The sequence below is a fragment of the Mus caroli genome, chromosome 15, assembly GCF_900094665.2.
Source record: "Mus caroli chromosome 15, CAROLI_EIJ_v1.1, whole genome shotgun sequence".
NCBI classification, from domain to species: domain Eukaryota; kingdom Metazoa; phylum Chordata; class Mammalia; order Rodentia; family Muridae; genus Mus; species Mus caroli.
The window spans coordinates 66,311,558-66,329,503 of NC_034584.1; the positions used below are offsets into that span (position 1 = coordinate 66,311,558).

Here is a 17,946-nt window from a genome sequence, read left to right on the forward strand (position 1 = left end):
CATTGTGGAACGTGCCCACCGTACACTCAAGTCTTATTTTATAAAACAAAAGGGGGGAGTTGATGAGACTCTGCCCTCAGTGCCAAGAGTAGCTGTACCCATGGCACTCTTTACACTTAGGGCAGAGTGTCATCAACTCCCCCCTTTTGTTCGGGATACCAAGTCACTGGGATTCAGCTGATGCAGGACCTAGAGGAAGAGAACTGCAGCACTAAAGGGTTGTAGTAGGAGAGGGGGAAGGTATGGAGCAACCAGCTCTCATATCAGGAAATAAGAAACTCATAGGAAGCAGAGGGAGGAAACAAAGAAGAGAAAGACAAAAAGATGGAAAACCTCACTGATTAAAACAACCTGATTCTCTCAAGAGGAAAACCACGCTAGACTCCTGTTGTGCATGCCATTTTGGGACTGGGTTACCTCACTCATGATGATATTCTCAAGTTCTATCCATTTGCCTACAGAATTCACCATGTCTTTATTTTTAATAGCTGAATAGCATTCCATTGTGCAGATGTACCACATTGACTTTATCTACCCTTCAGTTGAGGGATGTCTAGGTTATTTCCAGTTCCTGGCTACTATGAATAAAGCTGCTATGAACATAGTTGAGCAGGTGTCTTTGTGGTATAGTGCGGCATCTTTTTGGGTATATGCCCAGGAGTGGTATAGCTGGATCTTGAGGTAGAACTATTCCCAGTTTTCTGAGAAACCACCAAATTGATTTCCAACGTGTTTGTACAAGTTTGTACTCCAGCCAGCAATGGAGGAGTATTCCCCTTACTCCATATCCTCACCAGCATGTGCTATCTCTTGAGTTTTGGATCTTAGCCATTCTAGTGGGTGTAATATGGAACCTCAGAGTTGTTTAATTTACATTTCCCTGATGACTAAGACTCATGTCTTTAAGTACTTCTTGGATATTTGAGATTCCTTTGTTGAGACTCTCTGTTTAACTCTGTACCCCATTTTTAAATTGGGTTATTTGGGTTGTTGGTATCTAACTTCTTGAGTTTTTTAAATAAATTCTGAATATTAGCCCTCTGTCAAATGTAATGCTGGTGAAGAGTCTTTGTCAGTCTGTAATTTTATGATAAACTTTAAAGGAAAAATAAAAAGAGTGAGAAATGACACAAAGAGAACCAAAGTCACTGTTAGGTTAGGGTGAAGACACCACAGAGTTCAAATCCCACCAGTGTGACAACCCAGAGGACACAGGGTGCAGACTGACAAAATTAATCCAAGAAAAAGTAAATGATCTAAAAAGTCCTCAACCCATTAAATCAATCAAATAGATTCTCTTTTAAAATCCTCTCAAAAAATCTCTAGGTTAGGATTCTTTCCTGACAAATTCTAACAAATGGTTTTATTTTATTTTATTCTTTAAGTACATAAATAATAATACTGTGAGATTTCCTCCAGAAAACAACTGGAACGATGATTCTGAACACAGTCCAGTGAGCTCCTCAGAGTAGATATAGATAGAAGGAAAATACTCACAAGCTCCACACGAGAAACTGATTTTACAGAAGTCCCTAGTTCCCAGCACCCTCACGAGGTAACCCATCCACCCAATCACTAGTCTCCTTGTGCACTTACATACACATACCTCATACAGACACATATACATAAGTAAAAAGAAAACCCTTTTTAAAAACTCAAATGCTTGTCTCAAAATATGCAAAGTTATGAAGCTGGAGAGATAATTTAGTAGTTATGAGCACTTGCTCTTCCAGAGGACTTGCGTTCTGTTTCCAGCACCCAGATGATGGTGCACAACTGTAATTCCAGTTCCAAGGGTTCTAAGAGCCTCTTCTGACCTCCTTGGGCAGCAGGCACACATGTGGTACACATACATAAAGGTAGCCATGTGCTCATACATATATAAATCTTTTTAAAAATGGGTCACCTCTAACACACAAAAATTCCTGGCAATGAAAAAAATTAATAGAAACATTAAAATATGGGGCTGGAGAGATGGCTTTGTGGTTAAGAACACATTCTGCTCTGGTGTAGGACTTAAATTCAATTCCTACCACCTCCACAGGGCAGCTCATACCCCTATAACTCCAGCTACAGGGGATCTGATGCCCTCTTCTGAACTCCCCAAACACTGCCCCCACATACTTAAATTCTATTTTATAAAAAATTAAATGCGATAAAATTACATGCAAGGGGGCACCTGGCCGAAAGGCAAAAGCGCAATAAACATGAAGAATATTAAGCCTGCCCCTCCAGTTAATGATGCTAGCGTTGTAAAACCTGCGAGACGTCACACAGCCTTCAAACTGCTCGTTCCTTCGTAAGGATAAATGATGTTTCTAATGAGGTGGGGACGTTGTATTCTCATTCTCTGGGGAACGAATTTCAGAGGAAAAACTAGTGCACACTAGGAGTCCACATTCTTCAAAGTTCTGTTCCAGGAACACTCCCCATGTACACAGACTTCTATGCACACGCCTTCTCAACACAGTCCCCAGCAGGGGATGCCAAGTAGTCCCAAGCAGAGAAGAGGTGTGAAAAGCATACAGTTTCTATGTAAACACAGAGACTCCCATGTCCGATGCAGAAATGCAATCAACGTGGACCTCACAGATAACTAACTGGCACACCTGCAAAGTCTTAGTTTTTTACTTTTACAGCAGTAACAGGCACTGCACATAGTGTCAGAGGAGTGGCACAGAGAGACAAAGGCCTGCGTCTCTGTAGGAGACATGGCAACAGGTATGGGTTTTGCTCATCACACTTCCCATAGGCATGGACTTAGGTTATAAGTCTGAACGGCTTCAGAAGAAGGGGAGAAACATGTCTCTTTATATGGCATTGTCCCACTGTTTTCAGCTAAGAACAAGCCAGGCTCAGAGCAGTTCAGCAGCCCATCCAAGGCAGGAAACTGGCTCAAGGTCTAGGTTTCCACCCCTCCCCTTTAGGGCATCAAGATGTCCTGCAGCATCCACTGTGTCTATGGCTCTCAACCTTTCTAAGGCTACAACCCTCGTAACACCGTTCCCCATGTGGTGGGGGGTTTCTTAAAATTATTTTGTTGCTACTTCATAGCCATAATTTTGCTACTGTTATGAATCTTAATGCACATATCTGATCTGAAGGAGATATCTGATATACAACGCCCTTGAGAGGGTTCTCTGATCCTGGGGAGTGGAGGGGGGGGTCACGACCCATAGGTTGAGAACCGCCATGCTCTGTGTCCTCTCCTGAGGATTTACTTAAGCAGAGAAAACAAAGAGAAAGAACAGCCTAGGATACGTGGTCAGAAACTAAGAATAGGAGGGGAAGATAGTGCCGACTCGGGTGACCATACCCCTGCCTCGTGCCTGGCTCTGCCATAAGTACTTGGCATTCAGTTTTCTACCTTAACCTCCCCAACAACCGTAGCAGGAGCTGGGCTTTATAAAGATTCCACAACTCACCCCTCTGGCCGAGCTGGAGTGAACATGAGTGGGGGTGCCTCTAACTTCTACTTTGTTCCTCTTTTCCTGTGCATGTTGGGGTGGGAGTATATGCACTGTGTAAATGTTCAATACGTGTTTGCACCTGTGTGCAGGTGACAAACGTGTGCAGGGGCCTGTGGAAGCCCAAGGTTGAGCTCTGGAATCTTCCTGGATTATTTTCTACCTTATTTTCGTTGAAGCAGGATCTCTCATTCAAACCTGGGATTTGCTGGCTTCTGGGCTCCCTTCTGTGTCTCTGCCTACCTATTGTCTGTGGGAGGTCTGGGGATGCAAATGCTGGTCCTTCTGCTTTCAGGGCAAGTGCTTCCACTTCCTGTGTCATCTCTCCAACCTTTCCGAATGCTACTGCTGATGCCCCCTGGGCTCCAGTGCCTTCTACAGACTCTTCCTCATGACTCCTTGGTGAATGGGGCATTATATAGCCACAAACAGTGACAGACATGCCTCCTCCCTGCACATGTGCTCGAGGGGGAGATCAGGGAGAAACTCACAGTACTTAATCTCTCTCCTGCTGCGTGGGTGTAGGTATTGAATTCACACTGTCAGTCTTGGTTGTCGGTGCCCTTACCCACTAAGTCATCTCACCAATTCAGAACAGAATATATTGTAACTCAAGCACATGGCAGGGGCAATAACTGTCTCCTCCTTCTGTTGCTTACCTATCAGTGTGCCCTCAGGACCTGGGCTCTGGCTCTGGTCTCCCTGCCACACAGCTTCCTCCAAATTCACAGGAGGAGCAACTTGTGTTCCCACTGTCTGCATAGACAGCTTCATGGTTCTGGTTCTCCCCATCCGTGCATATTGGGCTGCTCTTCCTTTCTCTGTCCACAGCATCCACTGTCCACGTCACCTCAGCATTACTTATCAACAATTCAACTGAGTACTGGTGCCTGTATCATGGCAGATAGTGTGCTCACCAAATTTAAGAAGAATCTAACAAATGCAGTAAGGCTCCAGCCTGATAAAAGGGTCTCTGGGAATGGCCTTAATGCTCTATCTGTGGTCATGGGACCCCTAAGAGCTGAGCTGCCCTCCCCAACAGGAACCTTTTAAATGATGGAAGGCAAGTAAAGCCCTGTCTCTGGAAGGTTAGTTTCTGTTCACACACAACGCCTACTGCACCCTGCACCCGGCTCTGAGGGGTGTATTTTCTACATTGCTCCAAATAGGGGTGTCTAAGATTGGATCATTTACTGTAACCATCTAGAAAGAAATTGCTCCATGGGAGAGAGGGAAGCACAGCTGTTAGACAGGGATGGTGTGGCCTGATCCATTACAGTCTAGTGCCTAAGAACACTACCAGGCAGCTCGGTGTAAAATGTGAATCTCGGAGGTAATTGATCTTCCAAATGTAAGTCAGCTGAGACCTATGTACACCCAGGAGAGGGTGGGATGAGGGAAGGAGAGGGAGAGGGAGAGGAAAGAGGAAGAGGGAGAGAGAATACCCTGTCTCCCATCTGTACTGTTCTATGGCATTTGGGGAAAACGGTCTGCTCTTCAATAATTTGAATCTCTTCTCTCCCTGGTGAAATGGACACAGCAAAGATGTTCTCTCATAAAGGACAGACAGACCCCCTGAAACTGCAATCTCTCATGAAGGCATGTGTGAAGCAGGAGGAATCAGAGCTAGGTCTCTGTATGACTGGCTCACATAAATGCGGCCCAAAGCCACTGTATGGTGCTGAGAGCCCAGGTAGACCCAAGCCCTTGCATACTGATGTGCAGAACATGTGCGGCACCCCCCCCCACCCCATACACACACACACACACACACACACACACACACACACACACACGCGCGCGCACGCGCGCGCGTGCGCGCATGCTCCAGGGGGAGATACTCATCTCCAAGGGCTTTGGGGGAAGAGAACAGGATCACTTATTTCTCTGTCCCCTTTCCCTTCCAGAACACTGCCACATCAAAAACTACCAGGAAAGGGGTCTACAGGGATGAGTGGGAGGAGAGCAGTGCTTGCCTCTCAAGCACAAAAGCCTGAACCTGGATGTTTGGATTTCCTAGAGCTCAGGTTTAAAAACAAACAAACAAACAAACAAAAACAAAGCTGGGCATTGCAATACCTTCTTGCAACCTCGGTGCCAAGGAGAAGGGACAGATACATGAGGATCACTGGGGACTTGCTGGCTGCCAACCTAGCTTCAAGTTTAGTAAGAGACCCTGTCTCAGGGGAACAAAGTAGACTGTGATAGAGCAGATATCAGACATCCTCTTCTGACGACCTCACATACGTGTGAACACTCATATCTGCAATGCATGTGCATGCACACACACACACACATGCACACACACACACACACACACACACACAAAAACCTGCAGAAATGACAGGGATGAAATTCCTGGCAATTCTGAAAGCAAAGAACCCACATACATTTGCATCTGGGCTCCACAGTGCAACTGGTCCAACACCAAGGTGATCTTTTGACATATTTAGCTTCTGTAGACACTAAAATCAGTCTGAACCTTTCATGTAAGCTCTGACATGTAGGTAGTCATCTAGATGTCAAGCACACAGTATCTCTGAAGTAAGGAAACCTAGATTCAACTGTCACTAGCAAGCTATACATGCTGGAGAGAAACCTACAACACCCACCCCCGGCCTCATCTGCAGTCTAAGTGTGTTGGGAAGGGCCGGGCTTTAAAAGTGAGCTGTGCAGAACTCTCGCCCAGCAGGATTCTGAGAGAACAATCCTCACCTGTGAGCACAGAGCACACAATGAATTCATGATGCACCAAAGCACGCCACTTCAATACACCGCTAATGCCAGGTGCCCGAGATGCATGTTGACTCTGCTGGGATAGCTAAGGAAAACAGAACTTCAGCTTGGCTCCCACTCTGCCAGTCTTAAAACTCAGAGCCGGTCATCAATGCCTTGCACTTCTCAGAGTCCTCACCTGGGCTGGGCCCAGGGCTGAACACTGTAACATCCTAGCACCCATGGTATCTTTCCTGATCTCTCCCATAAAAATTAAGTGTCCTCTATGGTTATACACATAGTTTTATATCTGAACATTATTTTTTTTAAATCAAGGGATAACTTACATGGAATGAGAGAAGTGCAAGATAGATTGATGGGTTCTTACACCATCCGAATCTCAGGACAGCACACACACACACACACACACACACACACACACAGAGGACACTGAAGCAGAAAGACACTGTCCTCTGAGATGACTAATGAACTTGATCTGCCTAAAGCTAAGGTCTTCTTCAGGGACAAGGAGTGTCATGGCCAAAGCCTAGAAAAACTGTGGTAGGAAGAGACCCTAATCCATCCCCTGCCTATCTCCTCCCACCTACCTACCTGAAAGCACAGTCAGCTACTTCCTAGAGCACTCTGGCCATAGAGAGGGTATCACTGCCTGCAACTGTGAGCACAGACTTTGACTGGCAGGATGTTTTGGAAGCTCATTTTGTTTCTGAGCAGTATCTCCCTGTGGGATTGTGGATCCCAAAGATAGTTCACCCATTCTCCTGCTGACGGGTATTCAGTGTTGTCTCCACACTGCAGTTACTGAAAATAAGGCTGTTATACAACTTCTTGCACAATTCGTTCATATGTGTGTATATATGTGTGTATACATATACACACATATATATTATAGTTCTCTAAAATAAAGCATGCAGAAGTGAAACTGGAAGCTCACTGGGGAGGTAAGTGTTTAAAGGCCCTGAGGAGATCTGCTGGTAAATTCAAATTCCCACAGATTGCAGGTCAACCCCATCCTAACCATTTCATGCTGTCAGCACTTCATGTTAGCCATTCTGGGGAGTACACAATGGTACCTAATTATGAGTTTGTTTTGTGTCCCTCTAACAATTAGTGATGTAGACCATGTTTCAGGTGACTGTGGCCACATTAAAAAAAATGGATGCTGCAAGATATTTTATGATATGTCTTGCCTTTTAGTGAGTGTAAGGGGTGTGTGTGTGTGGTTTGTTTCTTCTATTTAGAAAAAGCCCTTGGGCATGCAATGTGCCACAGCACACATATAGAATCAGGGAACAGCCTTCAGGAGGAATTTCTTGTCTTCCACTTGGTTGAGGCAGTCTCTCTCCACGCTCCTGCTGGAGATTCTGTATGCTCCAGGCTACACGCCTGTACGTTCCTGCTGGAGATTCTGTATGCTCCAGGCTACACACCTATGTGTATCCCTAACCCACGAGCTTCCGGCTGGTTCGCATGCTTCCATCTCAGCACAGGAAGGCTGGGGACACAGGGGTGACACACAGAACCCAGCAGTTTACTTGGATCCCAAGGATTAAATTTAGTCATCTGGCATCCGCAGTAAAAGCTTCCGCCTATCTGCACCATCGAGCCAACCCGAGCATAAGGTTTCAGTTTTCATGAAATTAATTATTTATCAACATTTCATCTCACAATTAGCAAGTTCTGGGTCCATCTAAGAAATCTTTGGCCCCAAGTCAGGAAGCTGCTTTGCTGTCTCCTTGGAGGAGAAAGCCAAGGCCCTGCACTTCTTCCTAACTATGGCTGTGCATCCTGCTAAAAGTCAATGATGGTGGACATTCGTTCAGGTCTATTTATGAACTGTCTTGTGACCTCTAGTCCACATTGGTGCCAACAACACTCTCTCAATTACTAACTATATCTTTCCATAAGTCTTAAAATCACATACCCAGTTCCTCCAACTTTGTTCCTTTAGGTCAAGTTTAGAACCTCTGGTTCTACTATTTCAAGATAATTTTTAACAACTACTTGCAAGTGTCTGTTTTAAAATGACAGTGTTAGTAAATATTGTTAAGATTTTGATTGGGATTGCCTTGAATTTAGCCAATATAGAGAAAACTGAACTCTTGACAAGAACCAACCCTTCTGGCCATAGCACCCACCCTCCACCAGGTATTCAAGTCTCTTCCCTGCATCCTGACACTGAGATGGGAATCACATATTTATAACTTTAGCCCTGGGGTTTCTGTTTTGGTTTTATCAAAACATTACTTTCTATTTTAACCTTTAAATGTCCAATTGTTCGCTGCTAATAAACAGGAATATGGCTGCCTGCATGTATGTACTATGCAATGGCGGGACATGTGAGTGGTGACAGTTCTTACTAGTCATTCCTAATTTTTAGGTCTTTAATTCTTTTTTTACTTTTTAAACCTTATTGCCCTATAGAACTTCCAAGGACATAGGACTGTGGAGGGCTTACAGAGGACAATCTGCCTCGCTCCTACTCACGGAGAGATTGCTCAGGCTTGCCCTGCAATAACAGCAACCCTACACTCTCTGCCCCGGTCTTTCTCATGCTAAGATCTCATGGACCCTAGTTTGTAGAGTTCCCAGCTAAGTTTGAGTTTTCCCCTTTGTTTTGCTATTGAGATAAATGTCAATGGTTGATTTGTTTTTGTTTTTTTTTTCCAGTGCTTAAAACTAAATGTATCTCTAGGATAAACTGGAGTCGTTAGTGCTATACTATACCTTACATATAGCTAAAATTGATTTGTACTTTGTTGTCCAGTTCAACCTTTGAACATTTGAGGCTGCTGGCCTGAAGTTCCTTTCTTGCTGTGATGTGATGTCTCTGTAAAGTAGCAGCATGGTGAGGCTGGGGCCAAGAGGGACTCCTCCATGCCCGCTTCCTAAGAGAGCCTCCTTGAGGGCACTGTGCTTGCTTTCTTAAAAGCTGATTTACTGGAGAAGTCACCTGGGCCCACAACATGCTTTGTGGGAACTTTCTAATCAAAGGTCTATTCACACGCTCTATTCTTCTTGTATCAGTTTTACTACTTTGTCCCCTCTCGTCCTTCAAAACACTGATCCATTGTGCCTAAGTTGTCAAAATCACTGGGAGTGCTACAGTACTCTCTTACACTTTAAATGCATAGTGTGTACAAACCCCCCAGAATGCCACATCTTTCGTTCTTTCTACTTGCAATTTGTGATTCCCCCTCATTGCTCTAGTTATGATTAATTCTACTATTAATCTCTTTAAAGTATCAGCCTTTGGTTCCCCTAAATCCACAGATTCTCTTTCACTACCCATTTTAGCGATGTACATCCTTCTCTCTAATTTCTTCTATTCACTCTGGGAGTGCTGATCTCATCTCTGTGTTTCAGAAGCCACATCACTGATGTCAAGCCATCCATTTCTGTGTAAGCAGTCACTCTTCCATAACGACAATTAGGTGAGCTGGTTAAGAATGTCTAGATTGGTTACAGCTTTCCTGTGGGCTTTGTTCTATTTTGTCTACATGTCATATCAGATCCCCCAGGAAGGATGCTTAAACGGTCAGCTCGGCCATGTTACTATCTGTCTCTCCCCTTTGTGTGTCAGTTTTATTTTGAAACTATGTTTTTAGGTGTATATTTAGGACTGTTATGTGCTATTGAGAATCCAATTCTTCAAACATTACAAATGTTCCTATCTCTTTCTTCTGGACGGCTACATGTTCAATATTAATAAGTCCATACCAACTTGCACATTTGATGAGGTTTCTTAGAGGCATAGTACCTCGCTGTCTTACAGGGTCTGAAAAGCTCTACTGTCAAACACAGTGCTGGATCTACACGGGGGCAGCTTTGGACACAGACACAAAGGTCTGCAGCTTCTTTTTTCCTCTTGTCCACTCTTGCTCTTTCCTCCTCTCCTTTCCCACCCCCAGCCCAGGGGGAGCTCAGGCCTTCTGTTTACCCACTTAACTGATGCTCCATTGCCCTGTCGCTCCTATATATAGATTTGTGTTCCTATCCCATGCTAATTCTATGTGGCAAGCTCCTATCAGGCTGATAAAAGGCAAGACATTGCTCTGTCTGCCCCTTTTCCCACAGAGACTGTACAATGCACCAGGCATTTGGGGATGCTGGCTAGAAACAGGGCAGAAGTGCTTCTAGGGATCTGACCCTGTGATGTGTTAGACAAATGAGGAAAGCATGGGACAGGGACACACACATACACACACACAAACATACATACATACATATATACACACACATGCATATACACATGTACACACACATATACACACATACACACATACTCCTACATTCTACATTCTATAGAAACGCTAACATAGATTTCAATAGCAAGCAGATGTTTTCCAAAGGATTAAATAAAAAGAGTGGTAGTTTAATAAAAAAGAACACTTTTAGGATAAAGATGCAGTGGAAACCCCTAGAAGTGACCTGCCTTGACACAGGCTAAGGCTGTAAGGGGGCTAAGGAGGAATGCAGGGAGAAGCAGGGACAGACAGATCTGTCCTGAACAGAGACTGAGGAACTCTGAACACAGTCTCCTCAGTAATGGACCTTTCTGTGAACCAGGTTGGAGCTGGGGACAAGCCAAGGTCCCAACTGATCAACTCTCCATGGAGTTAAGGATACACAGGGGCCAGAGTGATCCAGAGAAAGTGAAATTCCATCCCAGGATTTTGTGATCAGCTAGATTTAGGGATACTGGAAAGGGAAGATCAGAAGTGAACTCTTAAACCCAAGAGCTAGGAACAGAAATACACTGGGCAAAAGAAGAAAATATGAAGGTCACAGGCTGGTAACACAGACCAAAGTGGTGCTTCAGCCAACAGCCACGTCCACTTCTACCTTAAGTTACCATTGATAGCTACAGAGGCCATGATGTGGCAGCCACACGTCAGTGCAGCACAAAGGTGAATTTGTGGCAAGCTGTGCCACATCTGAGGAGTCCTGAAGGGCAGTGGCAGCAGTGGCGTCAGGGCAGGGAAGGCAGACACAGCGCAGCAGAGCCATGTGCAGAAGGAAGGCTTGGCACACCCTAACACCGGCTGTCGGCACACTAGCCAAATCTGCCCTGGAGGCAGGCGCTTTAAAGCTTTATACAAATTCAAACAGAAGCCACCTTGGCAGTGAGGACCAAAGGAGTGATAGATGATGAAAAGAGATGCTAAAAGGCCCAGATAAGCCATTAATTCTTGCCGAAGCCTTTCTCCAGTGGCTGGGGGGAAAGTGAGCTTGATCCATTTAAAGGGATTTTTCTGCCAGCATTATGATGGACACCATACCTCCATTTCACCCTATAGAATCAATAGGAGAAATAAACAGCACAGGCCAGGGTGTTCTTTGTGAGAGCCAAAGGCAGGCAGGTAAGTGTTAGTTGTGACTGCTGTTCGCTGGATTAAGCATACACAGTCCTGACCTACCCCACCATCTCTGCAAATATGCCAGCCACAGCCGAGCCTGGCAATCCGGTGTTCAGTGAAGGTGTGTCCATACTATCTAGGGGCTGCACATGTTTGAAGAGGCCTCTAAACTGGCCTTAGGGCTCCTTGGACGCACTGATGCCATCCTAGGGTCTGAGTGTGAGATGAGGAACTGTCACCTTCTACCTAAAAGAAAAACAACGGCCCTTTTTACCACATGTGACCTGGAAGTAAACAAACCCATCCTTCTCTTTCTCCATAAGATCAAGATGGAGGAACAGATTGGGGGGGGGGGGGAGAGGATTTCCTGTGCAGAATGAGATAATGTTATGCTGAACTAGGTCCTTGTAGTGCTGAATGGTGAACCCTAAGACGAAACATTCATCTCACCAGTCATAGAAGCATCACAAAGAACAAGGATGAGTTCCTCTGGGAATGCCAAATATAAGCAACGTTCTACGCAGAGCCCAGGTTGAAGAAGGGGCAGTCAGACCAGGGAGAAGCACCTGCCCCGGAAAGGCCCCCACATGCCACATGCCAGCACAGCATCTCAGCCAGCCCATTCCTGCTGCCCACTAACACCAAGGACCACTGCCCTGCCAAACGCATGGTTCTGCTGAGCAGGGGGACAGGATAACCAGTGTCGTGAGATACGCCCCCCCTTACCCCCAGCCTGGTTACCTGGTTGCTGGAAGTGTGCTGACTCGGGTAAAAAACACAGAAGGCTCGACTTCCACGTGTAGTCCCAGGGAGAGGTTCCTGTAATACCCTTCCACGTGGCCTGGGCCTCCAGAGTACTTGAAGTTCAGTACAGCTTCCAGAGTCTAAAAAGTTAAAAACAAAGACCAAATCAGTACCCGCAAGTAGATGTGCTTCCATGCCAGCAGTCAGGCAGGTGCACCTAGGCAGAGTCTTAAGACACTCCCACTGGCCTCGGCTCGTGCTGTGCATCTGGCACCATTTCTCCCGTGACACCAAAAGCCTGAACAGTCCTCGGCTGTAATGCAAGTAGAAGGGGCTCTACTACACACAGAGAAAACGCAGTACTATGCATTAGTAGAAGGCAGGGAAGGACAGCTTCCAAGCAGGAACTTGACGGCAACTTCCACTCCCGGGCTGGTTGTGACTAAAGCCTGAGAGGTCAGAGGGAAGTGCAGCAGAGGACCTTCCAGAAGGACCAGGCAGGGCCTTGGCACCAGAAACGGGGACATGGGATGAAGAAGTGGCAGGTGGCATCCAAATGAGCAAGAAGGCATCGGTACAGAGAGAGTGGGTGACTAAAGCTAACTGGGCTTCTAATGGGATGCTGTACCCTCCCCCTTCTCGCCTCTTCCCCGGGGCCTCCCCAACTGAGGGCTCTTGCAAAGGATGATGGGAAAGTAGGAGGGACGATCATGCCTCGCTTGATGATACAGGCATGCAGGAAGCATTCAACCAACATAAGGGAGGTGAGACACTGAAATTCCACCCCAGCCTAGTCTGGCTATATATGACCATCCTTTCCTTTGAGGTGAGATCTCTGGATGCTGAGAGAGAGCAACCCAGGCCAAGGGCATTGGAGGGGGCGGGGGGGGGGCGGTGAGGGTTAAGGTGGAGGCGAGATACAGAGACAGTAATAAGGTATCAAGAGGCATTCTTGGGAACGCTGAACAAGCTCCCCACCCCCCCTCCCACACCAACCCCCCCCCCCCCCCACACACACACCATTGTTTGGAATTACAGTGCTGCTGTATTAGGGAGAAGGCTCACACCCAGTACCTGCCAGTACACTGGACAGTGGTTGGCTATGGTGAAAGAGGAAAAGGTACTAAGAAGCCACAGGCAAGACCTGTGATGATGAACCGCATCTACCTAAGACTAAAGAGGGATGATCATATGAGGTAAGTCCTTCAGGACTGTGATACCAGCCTCAAAGTCCTGCAGGACCCTGCAGGGCCCTGCAGGGCCCCACAGGAAGGACAGCTGGAACAGGTCCATGGCCCTGCATGTAAGCAGGGGAATACAAGGACAGAGGGTATGCATTATAGCAAAGCTGGCACACACACGTACCCCAACTCAGTACAAGGCAACTCTGCAGGGATCTGTAGCCTGGAGGGACACAGGGAGTAGCCATGGTAACAAGAATTCTCGGCCCAGCTAACTCCTGACTAAAATGATGAAAACTTCTCAGGCAGTGTCCTCAAACAGGTGTTGACAACAGGGGCCCATGGGGCAAGTCTCACCAACGTCCGATTCTGCAGGGCTGGGAGCAAAGAACTGCACTGAATTTCTTACAGGGAAGAAATCAAACAAAATAGAAACAGAGACTTCCCATGGCTGGCCAAGTCAGAAGCATTCATCATACAGTCCGACGTTGCTTTCATGGGTCGGAGAGGTGGCTCAGCAGTTAAGAGCCTGAATTGCTCTCCCAGAGGACCTGAGTTCTATTCCCAGCACCCATGTCTGGTGACTCACTTCTACTTGTAACTCCAGCTCCAGGGAATCTAATGTCCTCTCTGGACTCCTCAGACACCTGTCTGTCTGTCTGTCTGTCTGTCTGTCTCGCTCTCCCTCCCTGCCTCCCTTTTTCTCTCTCTCTCTCATACTTATTAATAATAAACTTTGTAGATAGAACGAACTTAGAGGAAAGCATGCAGGCAAACCTTCCTGCCTCCTAGACCACAGCACCAAAAGCACAGGAAACAGAGCAGAACAGAACAGGACAGTTCCACATCCCTGATCCATGTCCATTGCGTGTCAAGGAAGAATAGAGAAGGCTCCCGGCACACCTGGACTTTCCAGAAGCAGCAACGCAAACAGAGGCTGGGCACCGTGTGTGGCCTTAGTACTGGTACAGCTGTGTCAGGGCTTCCACGCACGTGCTAAGGCACTGGATGGACTCTGTGCTCACTGTCCCCTGGCCAGTGTGACAGGAAGCCATGTTTCCAGGAGGCTAGAAGGAGGTGTCTATACTTAGCTCTTGTCTTAGGAGTACCATTGCTGTGATAAAGCACCATGACCAGGGCAACTTGGGGAGGAAAGGGTTGATTTGGCTTATGTTTCCATATCATAGTCCATCCCTGAAGGAAGTCAGGAAGGAACACAGGCAGGGCAGGGACCTGTAGACAGGAGCTGATGTGGGGCCCTGGAGGGGAACCACCTGCCCAGGGGTGCCCCAACCCCCATTGCAGGGTAGCTTCCACGACAATCACTAATTAAGAAAATACCCTCCAGTCCTCCCTATAACCATCTTACTGAGGTCCTTTCTCAATTGAGGTCTGCCCTCTCCAGGGACTCTAACTTGTGTCCTGTCAACATATAACTATCCCAACCTCCTCCCCCAGATCACCAGCGCGGTGTGCTCATCCCACACTGACTGCCGCCACTGACCCACTTCCTTGCAATGAGAAGGCAGACATAGCCTTCAGGCTTTTTAAAAATCCAAAGAAACTACTTTCATGCACCTTCTATCAGAGAGAGGACATGTTGAAGGGAGGCAGGTGGCAGAGTCTATGCAGCCTAGCCGGGGTGAGAAGAAGAGAAGCTGGGGTTGCCAGCTGATAGCCAGTTTGGCACCATGAATCTGGGGCACTGAACCTCGGCTTGCCATTCTCAGCTTAAGCCCACCAACCAGTAAATTGTGATGGCAACTGTACTGACCTCTTTAGACTTTCACGAAGAATCAAGAAGAAACTACACACTAAGTAAATTCTTTTCCAGCTGTGCAAGCTAACCCACTGGCATTGGGGCTTAGAACAAAAACTGAGCATGGATACCACTTATTGTTGAACTTTAAAGACTGGATTTATTTTGGAGAAACAAAAAACAAAACAAAAGCTTCAAGCCAAAGGATGACTTACTGAGAGAAAATATCCCTACCAAAGTCACCCTTTTAACTCTTCCAGGGCACAGGTTCTTAGCATTCTATGTCACTCTGTTGACACATGGTCACCAGAGATGAACAGAGGGCTTCATCTGCAGAACCTCCCTTGTCTTCCCAAAAGAAACCTCTGTACTCTCTGCAAACTACCTGCTCACTCCCACATCCCACCATCCCTATCCTGGTCCCTGGCAATCTTCCTGCATGTGGACTCTATGTAGCTGAGTACTCTAGGAGCCTTGGGTAACTGGTGATTGGCTTATTTCATTTATCAAAATGCTCTTGAGGATCAACCTGCTAGAGTTTGTGCCTGGTTGCCTCTCTTTTAAAGGCTAAGCAGCACTCCCCTGTGTGACCTGGCTGCTGGAGGCATCAGCAGTGAGCATGAGGCTTGCTCCCACCTTGTTCTAACAAAAATGTTGCTATCACCGGGGGCATGAAAATGCTGCGGCCTTGCTTTTGTCTATTTGGGGGCATGCAGAGGGTAAAATTTCTGCATGGTACATTTACTCTACATTCACTTTTTGAGGGGGTCACTAGATCCCTCAACACAGCGATACACCACCTGACCCTTCAGCTAACACACAGGTGGTTCTGTTTTTTTTCTCACCAATACTCATTTCCACTTTATGTGATAACAGTTGTCCTATGGAGTAAAGCCATATTTCACTGCAGCTTAGGTGACTGTAGACCTCGGCTCGGCTCCTTTCTTGTCAGCCTATCGTGTACCTTCCTTGGGATGAGGTCTATTCAAGCCCTCAGTCCCACGTTAGTGAGCTCGCTGTTCCCTTGATTCCCTCACTTACCCTGTCTTCATGTCCATGCGTATGGGTGTCATTCAAGCTTGTGACACCAGTGCTGTCACTGACCCTCTACCCATTTAAGTATCTCTCCTCCTGAGCACCCAGGGCAACCTAAACCTCTTCCTAACTAACAAAGTACTTGGTGAAACAGGTGTTTTCCTAAACTCGACATTCATATTTTGGCTTCATGGAAACCCCAAATTCTCTTTCAACTTCCATCAGCCTGAAGCAGACAGACACATCATCTCCAGAGAGCCAAAGGTTTTTTGCTTTTTGTTTCCAAACATGTCATAGATCCCTTGAAATCACAAAAGGGGTTGTCTGTCAATTTTGAGCGCAGATGACTCTAACTCTAACTAGCTGAGATTCATTCATTCTCTCTCTCTCTCTCTCTCTCTCTCTCTCTCTCTCTCTCTCTCTCTCTCTCACTCACTCATCATTTCAGAGCCTCCCAGGACTCCTTTGAATGTGAGGATCTGGGCTTGGTACAGGGTAAAGTGGCCTCTGACCTCAGCAAGGCCAGCTACTGCATGGATACAGGAATAGACAGGTACATGAGCAAACAAGAGAAGGCGTCAGGTAGCAGGAATGTGGCACCGTGCTCTCTAGTGGCTTGAAAAAGCAGGATTGAGAAGCAACCCCAAACCAAACTTAAACACCACCTTTGGAGAAGACTGTAGGAGAAATCACCCAGGGGTGAACAAAAAGGACACAGGGAGCGAACTGCCAAGCACCAGGGAACGAGGAAGAAAGAGCCTGCTCCGATTTTCTTGAAATTGGCTGTTTCTTTACTCTGTAGAAAACCAAAGAAAGGATATAATTATGGGGGAGATATCTAAGTTATGAAAATCAAGCACAGAAAGGGTTTTGTGAAATTGAGTACTGCTGCCTTTCCTCCTAATGATTAAAAGGAGGGGGAAAAAGGAAATAAAAAGCAGCCTCAGCCTGGTAAAATTAGAATATTTTAATGAAACCATAAAGCAGGCTGACAGGCAAAAGGCACAGGATGTTCAGTATGGCGGGAGGAGATAGCTGTCTGCCCTGGAGACCATGTGGTCCCTACTCAGAGCATCTTCTCAGTCCTTACCTTGAGAGAAGACTCAGAAGGTTGCATTGAGCAGCGAATGAAAGACAGAATATTTGTTTTCAAAGCATAGTAAACTGATCTTTCAAGGCTGCTTTTTTATTGAGCACCTGTATATATAAAACTCTAGACTGAATGATCAGTGCACTGTACCCATAGAAGGAAGGTGCTGTCTACTTAGGCAAGTGTCTTTGTTTCCTCTCAAGCTGTTGTGATAAAACACCCTGACCAAAGCAACATAAGGGAGAAATCATTTGTTTCATAATTCCGTGTGACAGTCCAATCACTAAGGGAAATCAAGGCAATGGAAACATGAAGCTGGTAGTTATATCCACAGTCAAGAGGAGAGAGTGGTGAGTGAGTATAGAATTCCCAGATGCCAAGGCCTGGCAATCTGTATTTGGTCCACAAAGTAGTCCACATGATAGTGAAGAGAACCAACTTCAGTTAAGTGTCCTTTGAGTTCCATATGCATTCCCCCCCTCTCTCATACACACACACACACACACACACACACACACACACACACACACACAAAATCCCATCCTTTTTATAAGACCAGTGTTTACTAAATTGC

At 46.3% G+C, this 17,946-nt stretch overlaps 1 protein-coding gene across 3 annotated transcripts in view; it reads right to left on the reverse strand.

Annotated features, from left to right (window-relative positions):
* Trappc9 (trafficking protein particle complex 9) overlaps positions 1-17,946 on the reverse strand; it is a 481,588-nt gene that overhangs the window by 159,998 nt on the left and 303,644 nt on the right. For all 3 annotated transcript variants that reach the window (XM_029469729.1, XM_021182812.2, XM_029469728.1), the window contains one exon: positions 12,305-12,447. In XM_029469729.1, coding sequence (XP_029325589.1) covers positions 12,305-12,447 — 143 coding nt within the window. The remainder of the gene's footprint in view (positions 1-12,304; positions 12,448-17,946) is intronic.